The 14,362-nt window shown below is 46.4% G+C and overlaps 1 protein-coding gene across 1 annotated transcript in view; it reads left to right on the forward strand.

Annotated features, from left to right (window-relative positions):
* LOC144499259 (anoctamin-9-like) overlaps window positions 1-14,362 on the forward strand; it is a 178,046-nt gene that overhangs the window by 75,355 nt on the left and 88,329 nt on the right. Inside the window, exons 12-13 of the mRNA XM_078221374.1 lie at window positions 4,970-5,027; window positions 6,727-6,824. Coding sequence (XP_078077500.1) covers window positions 4,970-5,027; window positions 6,727-6,824 — 156 coding nt within the window. The remainder of the gene's footprint in view (window positions 1-4,969; window positions 5,028-6,726; window positions 6,825-14,362) is intronic.

The following is a 14,362-nucleotide window of genomic DNA, read 5'->3' on the forward strand; positions in this document are numbered from 1 at the left end:
CATGACCCGATCGCTGATCCCCCAAACATGTCCGGCCAGCCTCAACCCCACTCCCGGCCTGCTTTGATCTCCCCTCGCACCCTCCACCCTCCCTGGCAATCCTTAACTCCCAACAGCCACGATCGCTGTCCTCACTCCCTCTATCACTCAGCCCGAGTGCAATGTGGCAGCAGGACCCCACTCACCCCCACCAATCTCACCCCATTAGGCACTGCCTCCCGTTAGCCCCGCCTCATTGGCACTGCCCCTTGGGCAGTGTCAGCGGTCAGGCTGGCACTGCCAAGCTTGCAATGCCAGGGAGCAATGCCCAATGCCCCTTACCTCCGAGGCTCTGAGGGGCCTCAGTTGCCCCCCTTCCCGCCAGCGGGGTTGGGCTGCTAGCTCCCTGCAAGTGGGGAGCTATTGTAAACCCCACTGGAGTGAAACACTCCTGGTGTGGGGATGGGAGGGGAAAGCTTGCGGGTCCAGACACTTCAGTCGCGGGGCCCTCTAATAATATTCAAAATACGTTGAAATGAGGATTTGCTTAATTTATGCAGCTCTGCGCCAAAGATCAGCGCCGCAAATCCAGCTGCCGGTGACTCACAGAGGTCGTGGCACCCAACAGGAAGCCCGCAAAACCACCTCCACTTGAGTCTCCCGACCTGCTGCGCGACAAAAGCGGCACAGTGGGCTGGGAGAATTGCCCCCGGGCATGCGCAGAATTCGCGCTAGCGTTCCCACCACAGGCACATCTCCCTATGCCAGATTTCTGGTGCCGTCAGATCTGCGCTGGAAACCGGCAGGAAGTCCAGGTAAATGATTTTAATCTGTTTTTAATATAAGTTAAATGTGATTAGCGGACCCAGAACTGAATTCTCTGAACCTGCTAGCCTCTTCCGTCAGATTGTTCCACTCCAGTGGGGTTTGCAGTACGTCCCCACTTTCGGGGAAATATCAGGACGACCCCACTGGAGTGAAGGGGGGCAATCGGGACCCCCTGGGGGGATCAGGTGGAGGGGTGGTGCCTCTTGGGCATGGACACCTTGGCAGTGCCAGCCTGTGCCCTCTGGCACTGCTGAAGGGGCAAAGTGCCAATGCCAAGGGGGAACCTTGGTACTGCCCACTGGGCATGGGGCAGTGTCAAGGGGTGAGGCCTATTGTAGGCGAGGCCTAGGGGCAGGGCCTGGTGGGGGCAGGGCGTAAGGAGCATTCAGTGGGGATGTGGGGTCCCACTGCCACTCTGCAGTCGGGATCGGTCGGAGGGAGGCCAGTGATCGGGGCGGGTTATGGGGGGAGGGGGAGCCATGGGGGTCTGCCGGGGTAGTGGGGATCTGTCGGGGGGTGGGGGGGGGGGGTGGTGGGGTGGTTTCATCACTAGGGGTGTTGGGGTGTTGCTGGACATTGGGATGGTCCGGGATGGGAGCGGGGTCTGTCGGGGCTGGCCCGGGAATGGTCGGGGGACCCGCGATCAGGCTGTCAGGGTTAGAGGGGGCAGCACTGCGGGGGTCCCGTGCTGGCCAGCGATTGAGCTGGCCAGTGATCAGGAGGCTGACAGTGCGGTGCCATTGTGCATGCGCAGAGGCCCGGCTGGTTTCAGCTTCTCCAGTGGGAATAGGCCCGCCCCCTGAAATCTAATGATATTCACGCTGTTGCACAGAGTGTGGGAAATTCTTCTCTGAACTCCCACTTAATAAACCGGCGTGAATTACTCCTGTTTTCCTGCGAATTCAATACTTAGAATTTTTTTGGGAGAGTTCTGACCACTCTTTCTCAAATCAGACTTTGACTACACACTTAGTCAGTTACTGAGATCCTTCAATGTGACTGTGAGGTCCTTTGGGTGGATCATGTTCAAGGTCAGCATAGCTAGCCAACTAAAAGGACACTCTAATAATTATGAGGCAACTGGATGTCGACCATGTTGTGCTTTCTCTCTATGGTGATGCACATACAGCAGCAGGTTTGTTTCTAACTGAGATCCCAGCAAGGTGTTGTACTGCTGTTTAATCTGTGCCATTTGCTATCTGCTTCAGTCAGAGGGATGGAGGTGGACGCCTTCGAGAGGTACAGCTGGTGGATGACAACTAACTTGCAACTCCATATCTTTATCCTGCTGAAAGATTATGTCTGACAAGAGCTAATCTGCCTAGGCTTCCTATGATACTAAGCCAATTGTTTTTCTACAGAGTCTCTGAGGTGGTGGTGACAAACAGAATAGTGTCAGAGGGAGGCTTCTCGTAAATAGCTCTCACCACCCTTTTCAAAGGGCAATGTCTCAATGCATAGTCATGAATGAAGCTGGGGTAACACCCATCTCTGGTGCTCCAGGATGTCCTTCAACAGAAAGGGATGGGATGGACAGAGGCCAGGCAATAGATTCAACACTGAGCTGCTGGCTTTGAAATGGAGGGAAACCTAAAAGGGGTTTGCTCACTAAAATTACTACTTCAATGCATTCACAGATTTATTGAAGCGTTGCTGTTGCAAGCTGCAGGTAACCCTATTCTGGTACGGGTTCTCATCCAAATGGGGAGAAAGATGACCTGTCACATATTGGTACAGAGCCAGGAGGTACAATGGCCTGAGCAGCAAGAGGCAGCAAATCGTCAAGAAGGTCAAGATAATGGCATACAGGATCTACTGCAATGGTGATAATTGTCTCAATTATGGGTGTATCGCAGTTGGTGCTCATACCTAAAACTGAGTGAAAAGTAATGTCAGAGACACCTTCATACTTCCTGGGAAGTGGTTGCTCACATCTGTCAGTTTCTTCAGGATGAGCTGCAGCCATAAGGACTTGGAGGGCATTCCATGCCAGTGACATTTAAACTGACTGCAGCCTTGAACTTCTTTGCCAGTGGATCTTTCCAGGACTCCACAGGAACTTGTGCAGCACCTCTCAGTCAGCAACACAAAACTGCATACAGGAAGTCACAGATGACCAGTTCGGGAAAACTGCACCAATTTGTACAACTCCACCTGGATCCCGAAAGCCACTCTGCAAGAGCATTGGAATTTGCAGCAGTTTTAGGTTTCCTGCAAGTGTGGGGCTCAATTGACTGCACATATGCGGCCTCGAGAGCTATCTCGCAAAAGCCTGTCATGTTCACCAATAGAAAAGCACTTCATTCTTTGCACATGCAGCTCAGGTTGGCATGGTGGCACAGTGGTTAGCACTGCTGCCTCACAGCGCCAGGGACCCAGGTTCAATTCCAGCCTTGGGTGACTGTGGAGTTTGAATGTTCTTGTGTTCCAGTTTTCTCCCAAACCCCAAAGATGTGTCGGTTAGGTTGGTTGGCTGTGCTAAATTGCCCCTTAGTGTCAGGGGGAATATGAGGTTAGTAGGGTAAATATGTATGGTTGCGGGAAAAGGGCCTGGGTGGGATAGTTGTCAGTGCAGGCTCGATGGGCTGACTGGCCTACTTCTGCACTGTAATGATTCAATGATTTGTGATCATAGAAGGAAAATCCTGCATGTTTGTGCTGGACCCCAGGGAGCTCTATATTCCACAGATTCTGAGCCACTTCCAGGTGCCACAGATTTTTAAAGAAACTTGGCAATTTCAGGGCTGGCACCTCGGAGGCAAGGGAAACATGCAGAAGAAATGGTTGATGATGTAAGTTCGCATTCACAGTGTTGCTGAGGAGATCTACAGGGAAGCACATGCCTCCACCAGGTTCCTGATTGAGCAGATAATAGGCCTCCTGAAGATGAGGTTCAGATGTTTGGACTGGTCGCACAAGGATCTCCACGTTCACCACAGGAAATCTTCCAGTCATTGTTGTTTACTGCATCCTGCAGTAAATCCTGGGAGAATTGCCCCCTATTTTTTTCCAATGTACTTAATTCATGAGAGCTGAATTAAATTGTACATCTGCCCTGCTGTTGGTTTGATCCTTTGATTGTGCCAAACCCTGTTAAAATGCAGAACCCTGGTGCTAAATGCATGCATTAGAACTTGTACAGTACATCCTTTTTTTGCTGACCTCAGGCATCTGGAAGGAGAATTCACTCTTGACGTCACAAAGTCTGTGTGCACGGCAACTGGGAAGCAATATCAAATCTAAATTCACCAGGATAGGATTCTTGTCACTCTGCTATTAAAGTAGGGGTTAGTAGGGATGCGGTCAAGAAGGCGTACGGCGTACTAGCCTTCATTAATCGAGGGATTGAGTTTAGGAGTCGGGAGATAATGCTGCAGCTTTATAGGACCCTGGTTAGACCCCACTTGGAGTACTGCGCGCAGTTCTGGTCACCTCATTACAGGAAAGATGTTGAAGCCATTGAAAGGGTGCAGAGGAGATTTACAAGGATGTTGCCTGGATTGGGGGGCATGCCTTATGAGGATAGGTTGAGGGAGCTTGGTCTCTTCTCCCTGGAGAGACGAAGGATGAGAGGTGACCTGATAGAGGTTTACAAGATGTTGAGAGGTCTGGATAGGGTAGACTCTCAGAGGCTATTTCCAAGGGCTGAAATGGTTGCTACGAGAGGACACAGGTTTAAGGTGCTGGGGGGTAGGTACAGAGGAGATGTCAGGGGTAAGTTTTTCACTCAGAGGGTGGTGGGTGAGTGGAATCGGCTGACGTCGGTGGTGGTGGAGGCAAACTCGTTGGGGTCTTTTAAGAGACTTCTGGATGAGTACATGGGATTTAATGGGATTGAGGGCTATAGATAGGCCTAGAGGTAGGGATATGATCAGCGCAACTTTTGGGTCGAAGGGCCTGTTTGTGCTGTGGCTTTCTATGTTCTAATCAACCTGAACTTTAACTTGTTTTTCTCTCTACAGATGCTGCCAGACCTGTTTCATATTTCTAGCATTTTCTGTTTTGATTTCAGAGTTCCTACATTGCAGTATTTTGCTTTTGTGTTGTTGCATTTGAAACTGTATTTTATCATGTTCATCTGACTATACATTTCCACATAAATGTACAGTAGTAGTTCACTATGCAATAGTATTAGAATACTATACATTTCTTTCTTTGATAGGATCAATGGGCATCCAGGTAATTATGTCAGAGTAGGAAACAAGTGGCGACTTGAAGAGGTGAGCAAACAATTTCTAATTGTTTTCATTCTCTTCAGAGAAACACAGCACCATATATTATCATTAACTTATTTATCAAGACAGGCTAATGAGTTGTATCTTGTATACAGAATTTATGGAAATTAACTTCTAACAAGGGGATGTGGTGGTGTAGTAGCATTGTCGCTGGACTAGTAATCCAGAGATCCAGTGTAATGCTCTGGGGATCTGGATTCAAATCCCACCTTGGCTGATGGTAACATTTGAATTCAATAAAAATCTGGAATTAAAATTCTAATGATGACCATGAAACCATTGTTGATTGTCGTAACAATCCATCTGGTTCACTAATGTCTTTTAGGGAAGGAAATCTGTCCTTACCTGGTTTGGCCTACAGATCCTTGGCAATGTGGTCGACTCTTAAATGTCCTCAGAGATAGGCAATAAATGCTGGCTCAACCAGGAATGCCCACATCCCATGAACAAATAAAAAAAATTCCTCCAATTAAATACTGTCTGAATATACCATCCTTTTATAAAGCTAAGATTCAAAGATAACTCTTTGCTCTTAACTTTTTCTGAGGAAAAATGGTTAAAATCTTCTGAAATTTTAAAAGGGCTTTCATGTTTTTCATGTAGATTTTTTTTACTTGAAGCTGTCTTTGGTTTGTGCAATAGTTCTCACATATTAGTATTTTTTACATTTTCACATTTTGTTAAGTACATTTGTTTACTTCTTTTATTTTTTTTCATGATGTATTTGCATTGTTTTTGTGATGAAGCAATTTGTGGAACTTAAAAGTAATTTTAAATGTCCTGAAGTGATTCAGGGGCATTATGATGCAATTTTTTCTTAACGTCTAGGAGGTTGAGGATGAGAAGGAAGTTCAGTATGTTTACACCTGAGGAGATTGCACAACCTGTTGTTATTATGATGTGGAGATTCTGGCATTGGACTGGGGTGAACACAGTAAGAAGTCCCAACACCAAGTTAATGTTCAACAGGTTTATTTTGAATCAGAAGCTTTCGGAGTACTCAGCTCGTGATACCAAATAAATCCATTGGACTTTAACCTGGTGTTGTGAGACTTCTTACTGTTGTTATTAATCACTGTTTGGGTGCTCCAAGAGTTTCTTGGAAATAAAGAAGTTGAACTTTTGCCAGCACTTCTGTGTTGTGGTGATGCATTTCTCTCGGTTTGAACTGTGACCTTGAGGTACCATCTTTCTCGATTAGCAGAAAATAACCTTGAATTGCTGGAATTAATGGATTTGTAGAACATTTGCTGTGAGGGATATATGCCCAATCTGCAGACTAACTTAGATGTGATACCTTTGAGGTTATTGGCACACAGAATAATGCAGTAAAAAGGCTAGACTATTCAGTGAGAGCTTGATGTGGACAATGATAAATGTCCATCTTCTACTGCTGTTTTTAGGTCTTGAAGCCATTTTCCCTGGTAATCACTTGTTGCTACAAGAGTGCACTGCTATTCTCTGGAGCAGGCATCTTTAAGTGCCAACAGGAGCAACCCTTCATATTACACTTCATGTAGCAACATGGCTGGGTATTGTACGACCCCATCCTTTGCCCACAGAAACTGACTGACTGCCCACCCACTTTACTCAAATTATGTAGGGTAAAAATAATCTCTTACGACTCTGTAAACAAGTTCATGAATAGAACAATGGTTAACACCTATGTTCTCTCTCTTTCCAGTGTCATCCAAGTGGCTGCATGACAGATCTCTTAATTCAAATGGCCGTTGTTATGGTGTTGAAACAAGTACTAAGCACCACCGTTGAGTATGCTATTCCGTAAGTTTACCTTCACCAACAGTAAATCGGTAACATGCAAACCAATATGTGTTACATACAGGGTAACACATGACTGAGGGCTGAATCAGTTATATAGGAATATAAGAAATAGGAACAGAAATTGGCTATTTAGCCACTCAAACCTGCTCCACCAGTCAACTAGATTGGCCATTTTCCCATGCTTGCCCATATACTTTGATATCTTTAACAACTAGAAATCTATCCATTTCTGTCTTGATCATACTCAATGACTGAACCTCCACAGCTCTCTGGGATAGAGAATTCCAAAGATTCCGCTCCCTCTAAGTGAAGAAACTCCTTGTCATCTCAGTCCTAAATACCCTACCCCTTATTCTGAAATTGTATCCTTGGGTCCTAGAACTGCCCCTCCCCCCCCCCCCCCCCTCCCCTCACCATCCAGGGACAACATCCTTTCCTACATCTACCCTCTTGAGCCTTATAAGGATCTTGTATGTCTCAGTGAAGTCACCTCTCATTCTTCTAACCTCTAGAGAATACAGGCTCCTCTCAATTTCTTCTCATAGGACAATCCCACCATCCCAAGGATCCATTTGGTGAACTTCTGTTGCATTCCCTCTGTAGCAAGTATATCCTTCCTTTGGTAAGGAGACCAAAACTACATGGATTCTCCCATGGCTACACTTTTGTGCTCCTGTACTCAAATCCTGTCTCAATAAAAGTCAACATGCCATTTGCCTTTCTAATTGCTTATTGCAGCTGCATGTTAGTTTTTAGTGATTTGTGAACAAGGACATCCAGGTCCCTTTGGACATCAACACTTCTCAATCTCTCACCAGGGAGAACTACTCTGCATTTCTGTTTTTCCTATCAATGTGGATGAATTTACATTTTTCCAATAATGGGTGGAATTCTCTGCTCTGGAGACTAAGGATGAATTTCCAATTTGTTCACTAAGTGCTGTGCTTGGTTTGTAAAACAGCAGGTGGGTTTTCACGTCATTGTCTGCTGCATAGCTCATTAAATATTCATCCATGGGAAACACGCTAGTGTAGTAGGTAAAAGATACCTCTTGAGACTGGTATGAGTCAAAATAGAGTAGGCTTTATTCTCACAAGCTTGCGGGAGAACTTGACCCCTTGAAAGCGGAAGCCAAAGTTCTCTCTGAACACACAAAAGTGGGGATACATATACAGCATGGCTTCTAATACTGGTCACGAATCAACCCCAGACCAGTCACAATTCAAACATACAATTCACAACTGCTGGTCACGAAGTAAGCTTCCAGACCAGCTACAAACTAAAAATACATTTATAGCTTCTTGACCATAAACCAGAGGTATCTGGTATTCTTAGGTCACGAAGCAGGCTGTGGCTTCCTGTTCTCCGCAGCTCCCCCTTTGAAGATACTAGCGCACCCTCAGCTGCCCCAGCGGGAGTCCCTCTTTAAATGGCCGTATCGCACTCCACATCTTGTAATGCTTTCTTCCATTTACATTTACCACGCAAGCCTGTAGAAAAGATAAGACTTGCATGTCTGTAAACACATTCACATTTACATTTACATTTGACTATCTATTGTTATAAGAATAAAAGTTAACTTGTATTAATGTCAGAAGCAGTATAAACAAGGGGATTAGCCATAATGAAGGGTTATGCTTGTGACACATTCCAAGTACAAAGTTCAACCTTTTAGGTACAAAATACATTAACCCTTTCCCTTTAGGTACAAAATACATTGAGTACAAAAACATTAACCCTTTCCCTTCTTCACTAGAATGCTGATGGGTGGCCTCCGATTTGCCCACCACTACTGACCTCACCACTGCCTCACACCGGGTACCATATTTAAAGCGCAGTCACACACTCCGGGACTGAAGTACAAGAAGATGGCCCCAAAACCAAGGAAGACTGTTGCTCCCAAGTTCAGTTACGCCTCCCTAGACCACCTGCTGGACGTGGTTGAGGCCTGGGATGCCTTATTCTCCAGCTCCAGCTGCAGGTCCACCAACCTCACTACTCCGGCTTGAGGGGTAAAGGTAACGGTGGTCAACTCACCACACAAGGTCCACTACCCTGTGCAGAAAGAGAATGATCTCATCTGTACCGCCATGTTAATTCCATCATGTCATTACTCTTTCCTCACGGACTCACCAGCCCATCACGCATTCACATTGATCTCACACATTGCCACCTCAAGGATCACCACCATTCACTCCCACACACACACACACCTTCACATCTCCATCAGCTTCATACCTTCTCAATTTGTGTCCACATCCTGTCCATGGCTCCACTCACCACACACTCTCTCCATCTGTCATTATGCAGATCAAGCTCACACACAACAACAGGGGGAGTCCTAGACTGGGAGAGGAGTGCTCAACATCAAGATCTATTATCCCTTTGAGGAGCATGCCATTGCGCTGGCTGGAAAGAACATAGAGTGTGGCTTTGGTGACATGCAGCACTTACCCAAGTGAGGATCCTGCACCAGCTCATCCCACAGACAATGACATTATGAGTGCCTTGTAATCTTTTTTCAAGTTATCTGCCATGGACTAATTTTTTCTGCTCTCATTCATAGGTATATCTTGAAAACACCTTAGGAGATCTGCAAGCCTGCCCCTCAGCTCCAGCTTCAAGGACACCTCGGATTAGGGAATTGAACTAAACGCAGCTTTGAAAACCTTTTGCAGTACTCACTCACACCCTCCAACAGCGCAGAAATATACAGTGAGACCTAGATCTAGAGCAGACCTGGGGTCACAATCTGAACCACAATCTGATCCACACTGCAGCAGTTCAAGAAGGCAGCTCACTACCACTTTCTCAAGGGCAACTAGGGATGGACAATAAATGCTAGCTCTAGCCAGCAATGTCGACATCCTGTAAATGATTTTTTTTAAAAAAGCACAGCGCAGATTCCTGTCCACACAGCCGGCGGAGACAGAGACATTAGAGATTGTTGGCACAGGGAGGACTGCTGTAGCTTACAATTCTGCTGAGTCCTAGTCAGGTGACAAGCCTCAGGACTCAGTTCAAAATCAATTGCTGGAGCTGCAGTAACAGACAAGGGAATATCAGGAAGGGATATCAGCTGCACTCCTCAGATTGCAGCAAGCATTGGAGGAGTCTGTCCACATTCATTCTGAGTTGGTTGCACCAGCATGCCAATGCCAGCAGGTTGGTGGCCTCCATGGAGACTTTGGTCCAAGACATCAGTCCTGCACCCTGGTTGTAACCCTTGATGACATTCATTAGTGGCTATGTGAGAGGGAGGTGGAGCAGCTCGATTGTACTCCAGTGCCTTTTTTCCTCAAACAGTCAGCCAGGGGCCCTCAAGCACCCATAGGGGGGAGGATCACCCGGTGCATGCCCCGGGGCTATCCATCCAGGTGATTCTGCCAGTATCCAAATAATCCCAATACCCTCTTCTGTGAACCTATCAGCTCCAACTCTGCAGCCCGACAAGGCTGCACCTGCCCCACAGCAGGACATCCAGAGCAGGTAGGGCCCTCAAGCTCTCCGTTCTCCAGAGGACACCTGCTAAAGTCATCATAGACAACAGGACTTAGCAGTCAGCAGGCTGCCTCCACTTCAGCTCTGGTTAGGAAATCTAAGAAATATTAGGAGCACTATGATGGCATGGGTGTTAACTACATGCTTATAATGTTTACCAATGTAAATACAATGCAACACATTTCACATCTGTTTTTGTGTATGCCTCTTTATCGTGAGCTGTGTCACTGTCAAGCAGCTGTGCCATCATGTTCCCTCCCCCCACTTAATGCAGATGTTGCTATCTGGCACCTTTCATCTATGTGCTCTGCTTCCATCGCTCAACAGTGTGTGCTCATTCACACATCATTCCCGACATAAGGGATACATCATCCTTAGTGTAATGTTTTCTCATGCATGAACCTGGTTCACATGTTTACAGGTCATGCATTGCTAATTATTACCTGTATAAGGTTGAGGCTGATGGGTTCTCCCAGTCTGTCTGCTTTCAGGAAATGTCAAGTCGAGTGCAGAAGGAGAGATTTTGAAACAGATGAAGAAGGGCCATGTATACAGGAGCCCCACATATTCTGTGCAATGCAGTAAGGGTTCGAAATTGCAAGTCCCTCCTCAGAGCTCAGGTACACTCCTGTGTGCCAGTCGTGTTTCCAAGTTTCCAAATGCACATGTGGCAGGCTCACCAATAATTGTGAGGACCTTGCCACCTTAATGTGACTCCTAGGCTACGCCTCCTTCAGCTACCTTCTGGTCATGCCACTAATACCTGCATCCTTGAGGGTGTATTACTTTTCATTTGTCCATCCAGCGGCCACAAGGCACTAGTAACAATGTAGGCATGCAGCGCTCTCTGTGATTTGACCTCAACTTACCAAGGTCAGTGATGGTGATTGAAACTGGTGAAATATTATGGTCAGTGGAGCCTTAGAGCAAGTTCTGGAAGCACATATGGTGGATTGAACGAATGCTGAGGGAAGCAATTGGATAGGATCAAGGATGTAGTGAATCTGATTTATTCTCTTTATTACTAAGTGAAGGCAACATTGAGGGCTTCATAATTTCTGAGCCTTCTGCAGATCCTCACAGACAGCCATGCTGGTGAACTTTGCTCAATAGGAAGTATTGTAATGTGTGGCAGGCAACTTTTACAAACTGAGCATCCTCAGTTAGTTCACTTCCATCGAAAGGTGAAGATGAATGCAGACCAGCATCTCTGCAAATGCCAGAAGTCAATGTGTTTGAGAACAAGGAGACACGGAAGACACAGATATATATGAAAGGTTCTCTGGAAACCTATATTCTGTCTTTGGCTGCCTTGGCCAAATAAATGCTTTTCAGTAGGATCATTGATGTGACACAGAGAGTGTACTGTTGGATCTCATGGAGGAGCTAGTTGAAATTAAAGGCAATGAAGTGATGAGTCCATCGAAGATAGTAGATCAACTTCTGCCTCTTGTAGGCTGCCATTACAATTGGCATGCGTGAGATTTGTTGGAAATTTCAGCATCCTCAGATGTCTGTCTCTGGGCCAACCTACTCCAGCTAGCGCCTTATTTTAAGAAGGATATATTCTTCAAAGCAATAGGACAATGTAAACTTCATGTGAATGCACTCATAATCAGAATGAAATGGATAATTGAAAAGCGAGTATAGCTGCATTGGACCATGTTGAAGAACACCAATCCTAGAGGATGATTAATACTGCTCGTCCTCCTCATCTTGGTGGCTATGAGGGTCACGTGCATGTCTGCCTTTTCTGGCCTCTTCGCCTGCCATCTTGGCTTTCTTGACCTCACTTCCCTTTCAACATCCTATTAATTGGAGGAGACCTGCAGCTCTTCCATCTCGGCATCTAACAACTCCTCCCCCTTTGTATCGCCAGGTTGTGAAGCTCGCAGCAAGCCACAGTGATCCATGAAGCCCTCTGGCCAGACCTGTTCAGGCATAGGAATCACATTTTTAAAATGCCTAGGGTGTGCTCCACCATTATTCAGGTAGCAACATGAGCATCGTTGTACCATCTGCCCAAGACGGTTTATGGCCTCTGAACGGGCATTCTTTCCAGGTAACCATTGTTCCCGAGGAACCAACCCTGGACGCTGGATTGTCCGTTGAAGATGTCTGTGATCTGCTCAAGATATAGGAATCATGGATGCTTTCAGGAAATCTCATGCAAACCTACAGGATTTGCTTATTGTGGTTGCGCAACAGCTGCATTTTTAGCAAGTGGAAACCTTTCCTATTGATATATTGGAGTGCTTGCTGCCAGGGGGATCATAAAACCACATGAGTGCAGTCAATGGTGTTATATATTTGGGGTTGTTGTGTTGTAGCGCTGTCACTAGTCGCATGTATGTTTTGTGACATCATCAGCTGCTTTGTGGGCTTTTGCCTAGTCTAGATCAGTATTTTTCAAACTTTTTTTCCCCGGGATCCACTTTTGCCAACTGGCCGACTTTCAGGACCAGTCAAGTAGACTGTCAAGTACAGCAGTGAGAGTGTGTTGATTGCTGTCATGCAAGGCTGCTTAACTGCACGGCATTGAAGACCCTGAAGAATGACTCTGCCCTCCAGGGAATTGCTTGAAAGCTAATTGCATACCTCTCAAGATTCAGCTGTGTCTTATCAAGATGAGTCTTATTGCCAGAGTGACTAACTGACAATTCCTTGAGGAGTCCAGCATGCCTTTTTAAATATCCACAGCTAGAGCTAATTGCATGGTCTGGAGAAGAAGGTTAACCCTTTGGAACACCAAGCTTCAAGAGTGTAGATGCATCTTTCAATTCAAGCCTTAGCAGTACACAACTCGCACTGTGGAAAGCCTCCAGGCAAGGTAGAATGGTGATAGCTGGTACCACTCCCCTGTTCAATATCACTGGGTGCACCATCAGGATGCATACCTTGTTATGCATTCGTTCAACTGCACTTTAGCGTTATGCGGGGTCAGGACTTATGGTCTTTGTGGGGGTGGGGGGGGGGGGGTGTATGGGTCAGATGCCATGAGGCAGTAGAGACTCAACACTATTTATCCTGCTGCAGAACAGTGGAAGCTGTGGGAATGTGACTGTAATGCCAGAGGGGGTGGTGTGAGGGAGAGCAGAAATTTACACAGATAATGGGAAGCATTTGGATGTAAGTCATAGATGCGTGGAGTGATGAGGGTCAGGGCTCTGTTACGACTCCTCAGTGCTCACTGGTATTCTCACTTTTACAGTGCACGATTCATGAGAATCACAGAACTTGTCGAGTTGGCATTTCTACTGATCAGGATTGGCCAGCAGCAGAGATAACTACATGTTGCTGCATGTGGCCAGGACCAGCGCCCTGCAGCTGTTCAAGGAGCAGGGCCACACCTGGAGGTACAATGCCAGAGACAGCGGTGGCCGAAAATCTTCTGGCGTCGATGTTCATACGTTCAGTTGTCCAAACTGCAGTGCCGGAGAAGACGTTGTCTGTCCGGGGGACAGTGGACCACCTCTGCTACATACTGAATAAGCTGACACTGCATGGAACTGGAGGACAACCAATGCCTGTGGCCCTTAATGCCAATTCTATTGTCTAGTTAGTCTTGTATTGTGACAGTTGTTTGACAACCAATGCCTGTGGCTGTAAGTTCGCTTAAAAAATCAAACGAACTTACGGCCGCTCTGAACTCTTATGCTAGCAGTTTGTTCCAGGGCAGCACAGGGACATCTGTGGCTTCACCCAGTCTGCTACTCACAAATGTACCAGGGAGGTGACAGGGGCCTGTATATCAGGGATGCCAGGACCATGGCCTTTGTCCACCTAGCAGGGATTCCCTTGCAACTCTATTTATTCCATTGCATAATTTGTTGTGCACACAAATAGCATGGCAATGGACATCAGAGTGTAAGAAAACATTAGTCAGTTAAAAAAGAAGTGTTGGTACATTTCAACCCAAAGTTACCAACACAACTTGCCTGTGATGCCTCACTGTACGGAGTTGGAGTGATGGTATCACACATTCTACCATTAGGGGAAGAAAGACCAATAGTTGTTTCAACATGCTCATTAACAAG

This window comes from Mustelus asterias, chromosome 9 (genome assembly GCF_964213995.1).
Source record: "Mustelus asterias chromosome 9, sMusAst1.hap1.1, whole genome shotgun sequence".
Lineage (NCBI taxonomy): Eukaryota > Metazoa > Chordata > Chondrichthyes > Carcharhiniformes > Triakidae > Mustelus > Mustelus asterias.